This window comes from Scardinius erythrophthalmus (genome assembly GCF_964197995.2).
Source record: "Scardinius erythrophthalmus genome assembly, chromosome: 12".
Lineage (NCBI taxonomy): Eukaryota > Metazoa > Chordata > Actinopteri > Cypriniformes > Leuciscidae > Scardinius > Scardinius erythrophthalmus.
The window spans coordinates 40,080,870-40,099,603 of NC_138232.1; the positions used below are offsets into that span (position 1 = coordinate 40,080,870).

Genomic DNA, 18,734 nt, shown 5'->3' on the forward strand with positions numbered 1-18,734 from the left:
AAACAAGTTATTACAGCCATCGTTTAAATATGTATATTAACCAATTGGAGTAGAAACATAATTATATTAAAATGTTTATATAAAACTGCTTTATGTAGACATTTTAAAAGTTTGTGTAACTTTTATTTGATTGTTGAATTTTTAAATAAAGTTTATTTAATCAATTGGTTAACCAAATGTATTTTCGTTTTCCGTGTAGGTTTTTAGCTAAATTAATATTTTAATTTTAATTTCAATGGCTATTATAGGCTTATATATAATTTTATTAATAATAACATTGAATGCATCAATACAATGATAATTCACTGCATGCAAAATCAGATGTGCAATATCTCACTGAGAAATAACTATATTGTGACATATACGTGCTGATCATTATCCGAAAATTACTCAATTTGTGTTGTGGTGAAATGAGCTGTTGAGACATCAGCGCATTGAGACATCTTTTCCACTTATTAAAATTATGCATAATAATTCAATATTAATCATACCTCCACCATCCCTTCTTCCTGAGCACCTTTTGCATACTATGTAGTATTATTTAAGACAATATTAATCTAGTTGTACATGCTATTTAGGGTTGAAGATCTATGTGTGAATGTGGGATTACATTAAATGGGACATTTCTAAAGCGGCACAGTCTCACGCTAACATGAACAATGGCTGTGGCCTCCTGGGAAAGATCCTACATCACACACTCAAGAATGAGGAAAAACCCTAAGTTCAAAAAGCCATTTATCTTCTGCACAATCCCATTGTGCTATTTTTAGTCAAAGCGAAAGGCTTTCCACTGGGAAACAAGCTCTTTATGCTAAAGATAATAGAACAGGAATTGAATGTGAAGTCCACAACAACAAAACCACTGATCCGCGTCATTTTTAGATCATTTTATTAGTCTGCCTTCCTAGACTTGGAAAAGTAATAGCACACATTTCCTAAAAAAGCCATGCTATTTAAGGTATCATTCACGTCTGCATCACACAAAGTTTAAGGAGTCTGTTCAAAAGCATGAGCAGTATTTTAAGTGCATTCATCTCAACATCACATTAGAGCACATTAGACAGCAGTAATTCCCACACACACACACACACACACACACACACACACACACACACACGTAATTCACACATAAGTGTTTCTGCTGAAAGGCACGGCTTGAGAAATTTCAGCAGAGCGGATGAGGAGACGCTGACAGTTTTGTTCTTAACATCCCACACCATCTGCCAAAGCAGCTAAACTGAGGAAAACTCATCACTTAACGAGCTCATTTGTGATTTAATCAGTGCTGGAAGGTAATTACACACAAACCCTCAAGGCCAGAGATGAATGAAGGCTAGTGGAAAGGTTTCTGGTTTGAACGTGTGGAAGGAACCACTGAAGACGTGATTGAATCGATGCCACGAGAAAATGGCTTCCACCTTACACCTGCATCATGCGACTAGTTAAGTGGGCATTAGTTTAACATCTACCTAATATACATTCTTTTCTCATTTGTAAGTCATGTGCAAATGTTAATCTACACGGAAATACAGACATTTGTTTGTAAAGCTATATGAATTAATCTTGACTAAACATAAACTACCAGTCAAAAGTTGGGAATAATTAAGACCTTTTAATGCTTTTGAAAGAAGTCTCTTATCTTCACCAAGGCTGCATATATTTGTTTAGAAATAATATTGTGAAATATAATCACAACTGTTTTCTATTTGATTTTGAATATATTTTAAAATGTAATTTATTCCTTTAACATTGATTAAAAAGAACTATAATACTGAGCATCGATAATAATTCAGCATTCGATATCTGAAGGATCATGTGACACTGAAGACAGGAGTAATGATGCTGAAGGTGGTACAATAACTAGGGCTGCACAATTAATCGAATTTGTAATCGCGATTACAATTACGGATAACACAATTATGTAATCGTTTAAAGGCGCAATTACAAAAAAAAAGTTCACTTACATCATTCTGTGTGCTTAAGATGTGTTTTTGTGTTTCTTTCTACAGCTTATTTTAAAGGTGCAGTGTGTAATTTTTAGAGGCATCTAGTGGTGAGGTTGCGAACTGCACCCAACAGAAGTTACGGTGGCCAACAGGAAGTGATGTCGTCGTCTGAGACCGCAGAGAGCAGCCAGTTAATCAATAAGGTTTCTTTACAAAGATAAAGTGAGAAATTATGTATATTAATTATTCAGTAAAATGATGTTATTATGAATATTATTGTTACTTGTTCATCATTGTGTCAGTGTTTTATTCACTGACTTTAGCTCGCTTCTTTTGCACGAAGAACAACATAGTGACGAACCGCGTTTGACCATTTAGGGCCACTGTAGAAACATGTCGATGTTAGGGCACCCGTGGTGTGTGTAGATAGAAATGGCTCATTAAAGGTAATAAAAATATAACGGTTCATTAAGTAAGGTCTTTATACACCATTGAAAATATAGTTATGTATATGATATTGCATTTCTGTCAATAGATCCTCCTAAATATTACACAATGCACCTTTAAGGGTTTTTTTTACTTTGGTTTGGTTTCTTTAAATAAATAAAAATTTATATTTGGCATTTGAGGCTTAATGCTATTGAGAAAAAAAAAAAAAAACAGGAAGAGTGTTTTCAGCTTGTATTTTGATATAACAAAATGGCATGGCATGCATAAAGCTCTGCAAACCATCATTCAATGTAAATTATGATAATCGTAGTTAATAATCGCAATTACAATTTCAAGGGAATAATCGACAACTATAATTTGTCATAATCGTGCAGCCCTACAATAATATAATGAATGGCTTCAAGTTCAGAACGACGATGTACAGCAGGAGTGTAAAAGACATCCTGATAAATCAAGGATCATTGTCATAACCCTTATCATAAAAACTGATTTTAAACAAAGAAAGAAATACCTTGTGTTCTCACTCCAAAAGGAGGCGGGTAAATGCTGATCTTTGATAGCCGCTTAAAATTCGGATCAAGGAACATGGGAGCTGGTTTTAAAAACCTAAAAGAACAAATAAAAGACAGAGAGAGAGAAAACAAGTTAAACCAAGCACAAGTCTCACACTAATCACTCCACAGCCCACATGAGAAAAGGGGTGCGATGCCGATAACCGGTGGAATATTTGATAGGATTATGAGGCTCGCATAACCCATAATCCACTGGCTACCAGTGTGTTTATCAGTTCGTAAGAGATGAGCCCTGGAATGTCTGAAGAAGTCCAGCCTAAACTTGACCTTTTCTCAAAACAAGCAGAGACTTATAAGGAGCTGAGCTCGCCAAGATACTCATCATCTACAGACGCTAAACTACAGTCAAGATACACTTCTGAAAAAGTAGTTAAAGGGCACCTATTATGCAAAATTCACTTTTACATGGTGTTTGAACATAAATGTGTGTTGGCAGTGTGTGTACACAACCACACCCTATAATAATAAAAATCCACCCAGTGCTTTTTTAAAATCTCCATAAATCATAAGCACTGTCTCAGAACAAGCCGTTCTCAGATTCGGGCCAATGTGACATCACTTTGCACAGGCCCCTCCCACGACTGTTGATTGAGACTGCAGTTTGAGCATAGACCCGCCCTGAGGGAGTGGGACACAGTCCACCAGTGTTTCGATGCCGGAGCAGCTGTAGACAAGAATGTCTCCTAAGCGATTGAGGTGTGTTGTTGCTGGATGTAAGAATGAACATAGCAGTCTTCATTTACTCTCGTTGTTACTCGAGGATGGATCTGTGCTGTTCGTGATCCAGCTTACAGTCTTCAGAGCGACAGGACTAACGTGACTGATCACGGAAGAAATGAAGTGAGAGCGCACACTTTATGACAGCTCTTCGAGTCTTTTACGGATATAAAGTTTACCAGTTTATTAAGCACCCACTGAAAAGATGTGTATATTTGTTTACTGTTAGTTGTAACGAGTGTTTTGTGTACTTCGCTGTGTGTGTGTTCCATGATAATGAAAGGGAGAGAGAGAGAGTTTATGGATAAGACTTTAATGCGCACTGTTTATTCAGCTCTTACAGTGATTCTCTGGTGTAAAACTAACGCTCATCTTTTGTGTGATGTACAATAAACTTCATTTGACTCATCAGTATATTTTGGTCATCATTTGGACGGGTTTTGCTACAGCAGGCTTGTATTTAATAGTGGATGAAAGCAGATGACAAATAAGTTATATCCATAATTAAACTAAACTATATCTCCATACAGCGTATATTCTCTGGGTCCGTGGGCATTATTGTCCGACTCGACTCCGGGTCTAAATGAACACCTACTGAGAGTTTCTGTTTTGATACTATCAGATGAGATTGTCCTGGCTATAAGCGCGAGCATATAGCTCCGCCCCCTGGGCTGGGCAGCAGCAGCTCATTTGCATTTAAAGGGATACACATTAAAACGGTGCGTTTTTCTGAGCCCCAAAAAATGACAATTTAAACATGCTGTAAAAAATGATCTGTGGGGTATTTTGAGCTAAAACTTCACATACACACTCTGGGGACATCAGAGACTTATTTTACAATCTTGTGAAAAGGGGCATAAGAGGTGCCCTTTAACTACACTATATACAGGTTATTTAAGCAATATTACAGTTCCCTAATACATACAAAATATTAGAAGAGAATATAGAAGGAATATAAGAAAAACTGCATCATAAGACCAACAACAGGTCCAAAATAATTGGCTTTATTGTTCTGTGCTGTGTAGCACCAACACCTACAATCATTTATACAGCTAATCTCGCTTTCCAGACACAAACACCACCTGGCAAAGCTGTATTTCATGGAGAAACGCCCTGATTTTGGTCAGCGTCGTCCACCTGATACAACTATCCACAGCCCAAACTATGCTGAACATTTCACTGGCTGACAAAACAGCACCTGAACACGTCCGTCACGTCGTTCACAGCTGCCCGACCCCTGGTGTAATGTGCTAATGACACAGGTGGTGCGCTGTACTCCAGTTCCCATGACCACGATACTCTGCACTTCTTCACATCCCAGCCGCCTAAGTGAAGGTGACACACACTCCCGCTGTTTCTCACCGGCTCCAACTTCCAAAAGCGTACGACGCTTGTGAGAAAAGTTAGTGAACCGAGCAACCGACCCTTCATGAGTATCAGGATTACCGCATACAAGACGCCTAAACCATTCATGCCATAATAAAGGCCAGATTTCAGATTATTTTATTTAGTGCCATGTCAGCATTCAAAGCTATTTTCATGGTAAAAATTAAATTGCAAAAATACAATTATCATATAAATACAATAAAAACCAAACAAACAAAAGCAGCAAGTCATATTATTCAAGATTTTTTAAATTAACATATGACAAAAAATCCAAAACCTTTTCAGGTATAATCTTACTAAAGTCCTTAAGTGAGGTAACTTCATAAAAGAGAATTCTGCTTGTATTAAGTCCGGAACAATCTAATAAAATATGTTTAACAGATTAGGGAATCTTACAAAACATGCATAAAGTTGGTCTAGTTTAGTCTGTGTGCTTAAGTTAAGTTAAGTCTGTGTGCTTAGACTTAAGCACAAGTCTAGTTTTAAGAGTGATAAAAAGTCTGTTTGTAATTTCAGGGTGAGTTTCATATAGCTTATTATTCTTGCACATATTCCACTCTTCTTTTTTAAGGGCCATATTTTCACAGAACCAAATGTTGAAAATGAAGGTTTCAGCAGGTGTTTCAACTTCTTCAAATGTAGGTTTGACCTGCTCACAACATACAACAAAGCGGACAGAGAGTGTTTCTTCACGGCTTGACTTTACTTTTTTCCTCCCAAGTTGAAAAATTCAGGAGCGCAATGAAAATGCATCAAATAATGTGTTTGTCCTTAAAGGGATACAAGGAGACATTTACAAGCAAAATATTTCTATCCATATATATTTTTTGAGGTATATATAAACTGATTATTGTGCCGATACTAGTCAAATCTACATGTTGAATAATGTGTTAAATAACGTTCAGGAGTCTTTCCTTACAGTGACGGGCAGAAAGAAAAAAAAGAAGAACTTGCAGGACTTTTATTAATAAACAAGCTTGAGATTCACATTGACTGTTATTTTGAAATGTCTATGCTTTACTATTGCATGCTGTTCATTCCAAAAGATGGAGTACAACCAAAATGTTGTAAAATTGTCCAACATTTTACAATATAAACACCATAAAGTATGTAGAACATGCAACAAGTGCTATTTTTCTACTTTGAAATATGCAGCACTCATATTATTTAGGATGAAATCATACTTTTGAAGTTTAATAATCACATTAAGCCATATCGCAATTCCTGTTTGCCCATCTCCAAATTTAAGACCTCTTAAAATTATCATTAAAGGGGCTGTATAATGCCCTTTTCACGAGATGTAAAATAAGTCTCTGATGTCCCCAGAGTGTGTATGTGAAGTATAAGCTCAAAATACCCCACAGATATTTTTATATAGCATGATAAAGTTGTCACATTTTGAGGGTGAGCAAAAACTACTTGATGGAGAGACTCGAGAAGAAGTGACAACATGTAGAAGCAACAGGACATTTCTGAATGGTTAGTTGATGAATTTATGTAGTTTGTGTAGTAATCTTCTAGTCATTGATTAGCATATTCTGTCATAATAATCTATAAATCGTGTTACGGGGGCGGGGTTTATGTAAATTTTAGGGTTGGTGATGTCACTAACCCGGGAGGAATGTCGTGTAGTCCCTATCAGCCATTTGTTGTAGTCCTTAAAAAGTGTTTTCTTTAAAAGAAAATATCTCCCTTTGCTTTGAACTTTGAGCGTTGTAACTTTGCAGATGTTGTTTATGCTCAAACAGCAACATTACACACTAACTAAAGTTAGAAAAGTGAAATCATAATCAGCCACCCCTTTAAGATGTTTGTTATACCATTAAAGATGATTAAAACTGGTAACACTATTTTAAGGTGATGCGGTGACACGTTAGTATATGTACTTACTATTCAACAGACAATTACTCAATTATACTACTCCGCTTATACTACGGTTACCACGCCTCAAGACATTGTTCAGATATTGTTCTTCAAGACATTTGTCAGGCTTTTGTCCGTAAAACGCTCTTGTTTGTAAGACTAATTTCTTAAGCATCTCATCCACGCCTCCGTTGCCAATTCCAAAACCTGAATTGATAGCAGACTAAGAGTGTGTGTGTCTCTCAACAGTGTTCGACAGCAACGTCTCTGTTCGTTTATCAGCTTCAAGAACAGTGCAGTTAACACCTCGCTAGTGAGAAATGTGTCCCTGGATCACAAAACCAGTCACAAGTCGCACGGGTGTATTTGTAGCAATAGCCAACAATATGGGTCAATTGTATGGGTCAAAATGATCGATTTTTCTTTTATGCCGAAAATCATTAGGATATTAAGTAAAGATCATGTTCAATGAAGATGTTTTGTAAATTTCCTACCGTAAATATATAAAACATTTATTTTTGTGAGTGAATGCAGCACAATCGCGAACATAAATGGACAACTTTAAAGGAGATTTTCTCATTGTTTCGATTTTTTTGCTCCCTCAGATCCCAGATTTTCAATAGTTGTATCTCAGCCAAATATTGTCATATCCTAACAAACCATACATCAATGGAAAGCATATTTATTCAGCGTTGTATAAATCTCAATTTAAAATTTTTTACCCATGTGACTGGTTTTGTGATCCAGGGTCACAAATGTCAAGTAGCTTTATTATTTTTCTGATAAAATCATCAGAGCAGCGTTTTTCTGTGTGAGTGTGTGTCCGTACTGTATGAGCAGGAGAGGGAGAGTATACAATAAAAAACGTAATTTTGTCACAAAAAAAATTATAAATAATTTGCCGTTTTTATCCTATTGTGCGTATATGCGTTTTCATGACCTCAGCCAGCAACCAGAAAACAAATAATGTCAACTCAGACTCTTTAACTGCAGAACCAGCAAAGACGTTTCCTTTCTGGTTCTGACACTTAGGTCGTAAGTATGCTCTCAAATTCAGCCTCAAAGGAGTGTAGAGTCCTGGAAGGATTCGGATGATCCATAAACCGTGGTTTATATTAATCTCAGAGGTTCTTGCGGCAAACCGAAACCTTTGCGTGTCAGTCGCGTGAATCAGAAGCGCAGCTCTCTCACGCACTGGGAGCCCAGAGGAGCACAGCACACCCAAAAAAAGATCCTGATGCTAGTGATGCGCTCTGTGGAGTGAAATATGCCTTAAATCAACACATAAAGAGCATTCACTGTGGGGAATCTTCTCAAAAACTCAATTATTTAAAAGGGAAAGAAATATTTCATTTATGCCACTCTGAGCTCCTCTCCAGAGCATTGCATGGCAAAACATCCTCACTGTGTAATGGGTTTAAAACAAACTACACAACACAAATACAGTAATGCTTATAAAAAGAAAGGACAAGTCTTACACAAAAAAAAAAAACTGTGATAAGTGTCTCTGTTCTCACTCCTGAAAAACATGCAAAGCTGGTTAAAACCATTGCATCGCTGGTTAACAGTATAAGAATGGCCTCTTTCAAGATGATTTCATGGTTTATCTGCAACAATAACCAGTAACTGACCAGCATTGCCGGTGCAGAACCAATAAAGATATCTTAAGGTCAACATGACTCTTTTCACTTTCATGTTCCAGAACTTAATGTCAATTTGTCAAAGTTATTCATCTAAGTCTAAACTATTTTGTTAATAGCAGAAGAACGAGGTGCGTGTCTGCATGCGCATTTATAATAATATAATATAAAATCTGATATTGTGAACTTCCTGTATTTCACAATGTATGGTGAGATCAGCTTACTTTGGATAGATTAATGTCATCTTGGCCTCTGCATAACCCGGTTTACACTCTCCTTTACTGAGGTTACCGTATTTATACTGCAGCTCCAGGGGCCTGTGAACCAACGACAGAAGAACAACTTGAATGCAAAGGACAAGATAAGAGGATAAAAACAGCAAATCCTTGAACCTTTATGATCAGGCATATGGTGGCCCCAAAAATATTTGGACCCCTCTTAAAATGTGAATTTGATTGCATAACCAAATGTCACAGGAAGTGGCAATCGCAACGAAATGTTGCACATGTAGTGGATGTATGAGGTCAGTTCTTCACAAGCTCACACAGAGGTTTTTGCACAGTGAACGTGCAGTTCATCACATTTACTATGAACTTGCATCACCTCATACCTCTAACGGTTCACAACCAGTATCACAATACTATGCGTCTTCATTTTCAACACTACAATCTTTTGCCACTTTAAATCTAACAAACTTTCTTTTGTGAATTGAGCTTGAGCTTGTGCCGTCTTTAATCACAATAAATGCATGACTTAAGTGTCCAAATATTTGTGAGGCCATCAAAATATCCAAAATGACAGGAGGGTTGTATTTCCCAACAAGTACTATTCAAAAGTTTAGGGCCTCACGATTTTTTTGTAGAATTATTCAGCAAGGGTGCATTACATTGATCAAATGTGACAGTAAAGACTTTCTATTCATTAAAGAATCCTGATCACGGTTTAATCAGCACAACGTTTAAATCAGCGTATTATAATGATCTCTGAAGGATCATGTGACACTGAAGACTGGAGGAATAATGCTGAAAAATTCAAAAGTCATTTTAAATTTTAATAATACTATACAATAGTAATGTTTTTACTGTATTTGATCAAATAAATGCTGATTTTTCCACCAAAAAACATTAAAAATCTTAAACTCAAACTTTTAAAACTTAACTGGTACTAGTTATCAAAACCACATAATTCTGTGAAATCTAAAATATGCGCAATACAGATTTAGCTCCATAGATGGTTGCAAGTTAAATGAACATAACATTTAATTCCTAGAAAAATCAGGGGAATTAATTCAAAATGCTGCTGGGAATGAATCAACTTCATATTGGTCATATTAACATCCATAAAACGAAACTCTCAGATGAATCTTCCTATATGCTTTGGGGTCTGGAGAGAAGGGGGATGTACAGCGATAAAGGCTGCCCGACCACATGACAACCTGTTTGAGGAGTAGTTTATTTTATATAAGCGCCAGTATAAACCCACTAATTCACAGGCCGGCAAATGGAAACTTTCTAGTAAGTTTACATCAATACTGAGAGTGCTGGACACATAAAGATGACCTGTTGACAGTGCCATTTATACAGGTGGGCGTTAATGGTAATAAGAGATGTCGAGCCATGTTTTATTTCGGGTAAACGGACCTCCCATACAGATACAATCAGGACTGTTAAAGCAGACAAGGCTGGATGAGAGCCAAGACATCATTCTTTAAAAATGCTTTAGGGTGCCATTAATTATCCTTCCAAAGTAAAGTTTAAATAAACAACAGGCCAAGTTATTAAGAGAGACAAATTGCTGGACAGTACAGGCCAAAGTGAACTCAAACATACATGCATACTTTAAAGATCTGTTTCAAAACCAAGTGAGCAGTCTTGCCCTACATAGGCAGCTGACTTCTAAGGCAACATCCTAACTAACTGAAATTAAACGTTTTGGAAAACTCTTTATAGACAACATTTCTCTGTGTCATACAAACAGTGCATCTTCATGAGTTCAACTGTATGTTAAAACACACAGGCTTGTATTACTTGTCATTACTTTGTAACCTGAACTCCGTAAATGATTATATAAAACATGTAAGCATCATATGTTTTAGTTAGCACATTATAGTTACCACATGAGCATTTATTACTAATGAAGCACTTTTTTCCGTTTAATAATCAATTAATTAATCAAATTTATTTCATAAATCAACACTCAAGTAAAAACTGAGTTGTAAATAAAGATTTAAATTGCATAAACAATTATGTTTCTCCAGTTCGTTGTTGAAATATAAACATTTGAACTGTGGCTGTGATCAAAAAAAGATGCATAAAAATACATTTCATACAAATTTTGGGTGAAATAGTCCATTTAAATTAAACAAAACATTTTTTTTCCCATCGCTTTTTGGTATTTAATGAATTATATGTAAAACCAATGGATTTTCTGTTTGAGCAGACTTTCTGGGATTGCCTCAGCAAAATATGTGATGCTATTTTAAATAGCGCTTAATAACTTTTCTCGTTAGGAGTGTGCGTAGAAATCTGCCTATGTAGAAAACTCACTCGGTTTTGGAACAGAACCTTTCGCTCATGTAGAACCCACACACTCGATGCGTTACTTACAGTTTTCTGTCAAGCTTGGAAACGAATCCCTGCTTGTCGTACTCTAAAGAGAGAGAAATACAATAAATCAACAGTTTATAACCCTGCAAGAGAAAGGAGAGAGAGCGAGAGATGCAGCGTGTTAATGCCAATAGGAAGGGACGGAAATATTTTGGCAGATATTAATCTCTGTTGTTAAGGAAAGAGAGAGATTACTCTTGTAGTTAAACAGAAAGAAATGTGAGAGGCTGCTTTCTCTGTATAGACCAACATAGGCAGTACGTTTTTGACAGTTAGTAGCACAAAAAACAATATTAACACAAGATTTAATATGTATCTTCAGCTAAACCGCATTGGCTATCTGAATAGCTAGGAAGCAAAAGCGTAAAGTCAAACACTGCCAGTGTTGTGTGTAACGCGTTACAAAGTAACGCGTTACAGTAACGTAACTACTTTTTCGGGTAAAAAGTAGTGTAACGCGTTACTACTAAAAATTTGGTAACGAAACGTAGTTCCTTTTTCAATTCGGCGCAACGTTACTTTTCCCATGGATATATTTGACAGCGACACTGCCTCAGCTGCGCGCTTGAGAGAAGAGAACGGTTGAGATCTGAAGAGAACGATTTAGTTTCATATTTATGTTTAAATTAAATTAAATAACAATTTTGTGTGGAGACATGATTTATTAAGTTTGTTTTTGTAGAAAACCTGTATTTAAAGTGAATTTCGTTTTGTATTAATTGTATCTTATTTTTAATCAATGTTTTATCAATCAATTGCCTGAATTTAATAAGAAGTAAATTAAAGAAAACTATTTAGTTTCATATTTATGTTTAAATAAAATAAATAAATAAATAATTTAATCTATGTTGATTATATGAAAAGTGAAAAGCATGAGTAAGATCATAATTTTGTGCAATATATCGGGAGACAAATGGAGTGGGCAGACATGATTTAGACCACTTTATTAAGTTTGTTTTTGTAGAAAGACTTTCTTTAAAACGAATTTCGTTGTGTATTAATTGTATCTTAATTTTAATCAATGTTTTACCAACCAATTAATTGCCTGAATTTAATTAATAAGTAAATATGGCATGCAAAATAATCATGACGGCACCAGCGCGAACTGGAGCTCGTCTCCATACTGTAAATGAACCGAAACTCAGATAAGCTATACTTGTCTCAAAGACCTGAGAAATATATAGAAAGCTTGAATATGTGTACTTTTAAACAAAATATATTTTTTTCTCTCAAAATCTCTTTTTTTTCTCCTACTCCCTTAGAGTGAGTCGTATGTCTGAAAACTAAGCTTATGTCTTCTATATCATTTTGTCCTATGCTATCAAGACGCGATTCGCACCGGTGTTAGAGAGCAGGAGCGCTTTATTGGCTGTTGCCGAAATTTAAAGTTCGGTGGATAGGGGGAGCAGAGCGGAGAGAAGTGGCGCGGGCGCGCTGCTCATTCGCGGAGTGTCGCACTCATGATGCAGAGCCGGCTGAGAATAAAAGTTGCCGCACACAGCAGCGCCAATGAGAAGGACTTTTTTTCTTTCGAAATTGATACTATTTTTTATAATAATGAGCAAAAAATAATTACCTGTTATGTCCTCCATTGTATAACTTTATGTCTACATATTTAGGAACAGATATTGGGTTCTGCCCAAAGTCAAGCAACATAAAAGTAACGTAATAGTAACGAGTAACGTAAAAAGTTACTTTCCAAATGGGGTAACTAAGTAAAGTAACGGATTACTTTTTTTAAAAGTAACGAGCAAACACTACTTTTTAAAAGTAACTTCCCCAACACTGAACACTGCAGAGCACATTTGTTTGCACAATGCAAGTATGCATAGCATTTTAGCCTTAGTAGAGCAATAGTTTTGAAAGAACACCGTAACCAGCAGCAGCTCATTTGCATTTAAAGGGATATTTCACCCAAAAATAAAAAAATTGTGCCATCATGTAATCACCCAATAGTGGTGGGGCTGGGGCACCACTGACTTCCTCTTTTTCCTTCTATGGAAGTCAGTGGGGAACCGAAATTTAACCATAATCTTCTAAATATCTTCTTTTGTGTTCAACAGAAAAAGAAATTCGTACATTCTTTGGAACATCATGACAATTTTCATTTTTGAGTGAACTAATCCTTTAAAGAGACACACACGAAAACAGTGTGTTTTTGCTTCCAAAAGGGGCATTTTGGGCATGGTGTAATAAACAATCTGTGGGGTATTTTGAGCTGAAACTTCACAGACACATTCTGGGAATAGCTAAGACTTCAATTACATCTTGTAAAAAGAGGCATAATAGGTCCCATTTAAATGAAACTACGTACAGTCAGACAATCATTAAAAAGACATGAACTATTGAATGGTGCTGGAATTTGTGTGAGAATAAAAAGAGTATTTTCATATTTCATAACAGAATAACAAGTATGACATGCAATCAGAGCTAAAAAACATCTTTATTAACTTGCGTAAGCAGATAAATGAAAAAAAGATTAAAAATCATGTTTATAAAGTCATAATTAAAAAGGCCTGACTGCCATCAAGCACAAGATCAAAGCACCATTATACTGCATAGTTCACTGAACCCAGTAATAATGTTTCATAACCCATGAAGAACAGTGACGTGACGTCATCATGTTGAGAGTTCAAAACAGAAGGATATTACAGAGATTTGTTACTTTCCAACAAACGGAAACCCTGAAAAAACAACAACAAGTCAAGGCCATTTTTGATAAAATAACCTTAGAAAGAAAGAGTGAAAGCAGAGCTCAGGGTTTCAGGGACAGGTGAATGCACATGATGCTCGTCTGGCCGCTGCATTAGCCATAGCAGAGGTGTTGCATTACGCCGGTCTCACACTGCGCGCGTGAGCAAAGCGTAAGCAGCGCGTAGCAGAAACAGCGGTGCCAAGATCCTTTCTCACGCTGAATTAAAGTGACAATGCATTGATCATGAGCAAAATACACAGCAGTTTTACCCAAAAAGCGCATTGATGATATCTATTGTGTTTTAGACAGTCAGTCAAATGACCTTCAGCAATTTAAAAAGAAAACAAATGTAATTATTAGTGCAGGACAACAATTAATCACAATTAATCGCATCCAAAATAAAAGCTTGTGTTTACATAATATATGTGTATGTACTGTGTATAATTATTTTGTATATATAAATACACACATATGCATGTATTTATTTAAGAAATATTTGCATGCATGTATATAATGAATATATATTTATACATAATTTATATTATATATTTTATATATTAATAACACACTTTTCTTAAATATATACATGCATGTGTGTATTTATATATAAAAAATAATTATACACAGTACACACACAATGCAAACACAAATATAAATATAAATATATATATATAAATATAAAAATATATATATATATATATATATATATATATATAAGCACGTGGCGTCACAGGCGGTGTCCCTGAAAAGACGGCAATAATGGATGACACTCGTCTCATCGTGGAGGTTGAGAAGCATAAAGTTATTTATGATCCACATAATGTGCTTTATAAAGACTTGCAGGCAAAGGGAAAAGCATGGATGAAGTTGCAGTGGCTCTTGGTGCCGATGGCAAGTCATTTAAAAGTGTTTTTGACAACCTTTCCCTGCCCACGAGCGAACAACTCAACTCAATATAGGTAAATAGAATAGACAGATTAATATAGCACACACACAGTATAGACATCTATGATGTGCATGATTTTGTTGAATTTTTGACTTTTTTTTCGAGAATTTGCTCATTTACAATATGTCTCTAAGAAGTTTGCTAAGAAATTTGAATTATCTTTAAGATGTTTATGATGGGTAATGTTTGTAAGTTAGATGTGTATCAGATATTTCAACAATCTTGAGATATTAGTGCAGTGTGAAACCGCTGTTAGAGGTCGCAGGAGCAACAAGTGTTAGTTTACAGCAGAAATAAACAAAGATCACAGTGCTTCTGTCAGCTACCTGATACCTGTATCACTGCGTGTGTGTGTGTGTGTGTGTGTAGGAATAATCTGGGTCAAAGGCAGCTTAAACTCTACTGACGGCATCTGTGACATGCTGACGCATCTAAAGGCCGTCTTTGAAAACGTGCAATAGGTGTATATTGTAAATGTTTACACCTGTATTACTGTGAACATTAGTTTAAACACCAATAAAGTATTTGCAGGTCACAGATATAGTTGATAGACCTTATCTTATTGGAAACTTTGTTAATGATTTAATCTTGATTTAGTCATTATCAGTACACTTATCGTTATTTCAACATTAGTTTTAGTAGTATCACAATCTTTTTTCGATTTTAATATGGGAAACATTGTAATAATGGTATTTACAATAGATAAATGTTTAGTAGAAATCATAAAACATTGCAGTTCGATTACTTTTTTCAACAAGGTTTTTCACCAGTTCTTGATCTGGCAAAAAAAATATAGGCCTAAAAACAGAAAAATATAAATCTTTATTAACTTTATTATCATTAAGTCAGACAGAAGCACGACAGATGTCTTTGCATTGCATTAGCAGGGCGATTCTCCTCAAGTACTAGAAACGCAATGGAGAAGATTCATAATGTTGGGAGATTAAATCCTTTATTAAGTTTTGGACTTATATATATATTTTTGGATATCCAAATATATATATATATAAGTCCAAAACTTAATAAAGGATTTAATATATATAAATGTTCGCAAGTTTGGAGTCAGTAAGATTTTTTTTTAAAAGAAATGAATACTTTTATTCAGTAAGGATGCGTTAAATTGATAAAATTACAGTAAAGAAATGTAATGTTACAAACTATTTCAATTCTAAATAAATGCGCATTCGTTACACACTTTTCTATTAATCAAAGAATCCTAAAAAAAAAAATTATCAGTTTCCACAAAAATGAAGCAGCACAACTGTTTTCAACACTGATAATAATCAGAAATGTTCCTTGATAAAAAAAATAAACTTCTAAAATATATGAAACAATACAATATTACTTCTAATACAATATACTTTGTTCAAATAAATACATAAGACTCTGCTTTAAAAATCTTACTGACCCCAAACTACTGAACGCATATGTCTATATAAAAATTAGGGCTGGGTAAAAAAAAAAAAAACTGTATTTCTCGATTTTAATCGATTCTTAATTTAACATTTTCCATCCAGTAAATCACAATAATCTTTGAGCTTTGATACTTTTGATATGAAACAAAGCCACAGATTTTCAATTCTGTAAATTTTTTATGGAATTCAAATAATAAATACCATTTTGACGCTCTTTATTGTGGCGTGACAGATCGCTGTAGCGCCTCAGTTCAGTGCGTGTCTGTGTGAGGTAACCGAAGTTGCTAAGGAGGAGCTGTTGAAGCTCCGCCCCCTGTGCCGCGAGCAGCAGCTCATTTGCATTTAAAGGGACAGACACAAAACGGTGCGTTTTTGCTCACCCTCAAAAAGTGACAACTTTAACATGCTATATAAAAATATATTTGGGGTATTTTGAGCTAAAACTTCACATACGCACTCTGGGGACATCAGAGATTTATTTTACATCCTGTGAAAAGGGCATTTTACCACCCCTTTAACTACTTTATCAGAAAGTATAATGAAAGATACAGTGCGCCTTGCCTAAATCGGTATCATGTTTCATGTAATCGCTCAATCACCGTTTCAACTGCCTAAAGATGTCAATAAAACAGCTTGTACAGAATGTCACGTAATGCCACATTTACCTCACAGAAGCCATTCAATGACCATAAATTAACATTTTTGCTAAATATATGCACCATATTGCATTATTTTATTTTTAGTGTTCTTCAATGCATGTTTGAATAAATCCTGCAATTGTTTACATTTCAAAAAATGAATTGTAGTAGAAACATAATTATGTAATTATACAGTATTATAACTTTATTAAACTTCCTGGTGTGTAATTTAAGTGTTTGCAAACAAATCAGTTAATTAACCTTCAATGTTATAGTAATGTACCAGCTGACTCCCTGTACAGTTTACAGCACTATTTGAGTTTTTTTTTTCTTAAGAAAATATGATATATATCCAGATTAATTGATATCGAATCAAATCGTGAAAATTGTGTCAATACCCAGCCCTAATAAAAATATATATAATATTTATATGTGCACACAAGCAGAAAAAAAAGTATGCACAAAGACCTTGTGACAACTAACCCCGGTCTTCATCATAATGCAATTATACACAGTAAACAGAATCTCCCAACATTAATGTAGGGTATGATATAGGATGAACCTCTACCTGAAACTACTACACGTCCCACGGAGTGTAAACTATCCAAAACAGCCTCTGAAAAACAAGAGTGTGAGTTCAGCATACAGAAGGCATGTCATCATCATCTCAGATGCTTTTAGTGTCTCTGCAAACAGTTTTAACAGCGGCTCCCGGGCTAGAGTGATGAATGCAGAGCTGGGTCATTAACATCTCACACACGGATTAGCAAATCATACAACCAATACACTGCAACTAAACCAAACAAACAGGCCTGCAAAGAGCACAATACAGTACAGGCTCATAGAAAAAAATGCATTCATCTGTAAAGCAATCAGGTCCATGAATGAGAAATCCATCCAGCATTTGTAGTTCCTTGAAAAACTATGAAAATGCAGAATGCATACATTTAAAAAGTCACATTTATGAACCAGCTAATAAACCAATTTAGCTGACACATGGTTTATATAATGTATGATACATGACTTTAACAAGCTTCTGCTAAATACTTCAAATTTGTTTTGTAGACACACACATAAATTGCATATGTGTATCATATGCATTTCTATACATAAAAAAGTAAGGACAACAGTTGAAATGAGATGGATATGACAGCATGTGAACTTCTGCACTATGGGGACCTTGGGAAACCTCGTGAACCTCAAGAATGGCAAAGGACAAAGCAGCAGCTCAGATATAAAGAAGCTTAGATTTGACTATTATTCTAAAATATGGAAAACAGTACTAATCTTAAATGTGTTCTGCAGGGTATGTGATTGACAGACTACAAGAGAAGTGTTGGTAAACAGTTTTATCTGTTGGACTCCATCAAATCTGATCGCTTTGAAAGTTGCGCCAAACATCCAGAATAAAACAGCAAAGAACAAATTCATTTCTGACATACAGTCAAGCGTTTCTGCCAGGTCGGAGGGAAGGAAGAAAATTCTCAGAAAAACACCATATTCGGAGGAACGTGCAAAACACTGTGCAGAACCTGTGTGTGACTGTGAGCAGAGAAAAGCTGATTTCCTGTTCTTGCACATACGAGATTATGAATTAGACAAGTTACACGGTAAACAATATGGTAGCATTTTGTGGTTCAATTTTAGAGTGACTCGGCCTGGTTAAAGAGATAATATCCTGAAGCTTTTGTCTGTTGTTTGAGCCAAAAAGCAAAACGCAACAGAATTACTAACAAATGCTGATCAGTCTTAGTTAAAGGAGATTATTCCCAGTTCCACTGTATGTTTAAACACAAAGGCCATTACTTTGTTACCCGAACTCCACAAATGGTTACACAAAACATAAAATCAAAGTGCATT

The 18,734-nt window shown here is 35.4% G+C and overlaps 1 protein-coding gene across 4 annotated transcripts in view; it reads right to left on the bottom strand.

Annotated features, from left to right (window-relative positions):
* The window catches only part of st3gal3a (ST3 beta-galactoside alpha-2,3-sialyltransferase 3a), a 50,210-nt gene that overhangs the window by 18,115 nt on the left and 13,361 nt on the right, over nucleotides 1-18,734 (bottom strand). For 2 of the 4 annotated variants that reach the window (XM_081379769.1, XM_081379771.1), the window contains exons 3-6: nucleotides 17,443-17,490; nucleotides 11,181-11,223; nucleotides 8,799-8,891; nucleotides 2,908-3,002 (exon numbers count right to left, since the gene is read on the bottom strand). In XM_081379769.1, the coding sequence (XP_081235895.1) occupies nucleotides 2,908-3,002; nucleotides 8,799-8,891; nucleotides 11,181-11,223; nucleotides 17,443-17,490 (279 nt within the window). The remainder of the gene's footprint in view (nucleotides 1-2,907; nucleotides 3,003-8,798; nucleotides 8,892-11,180; nucleotides 11,224-17,442; nucleotides 17,491-18,734) is intronic. The other 2 variants (XM_081379770.1, XM_081379772.1) reach the window with 1 other exon arrangement.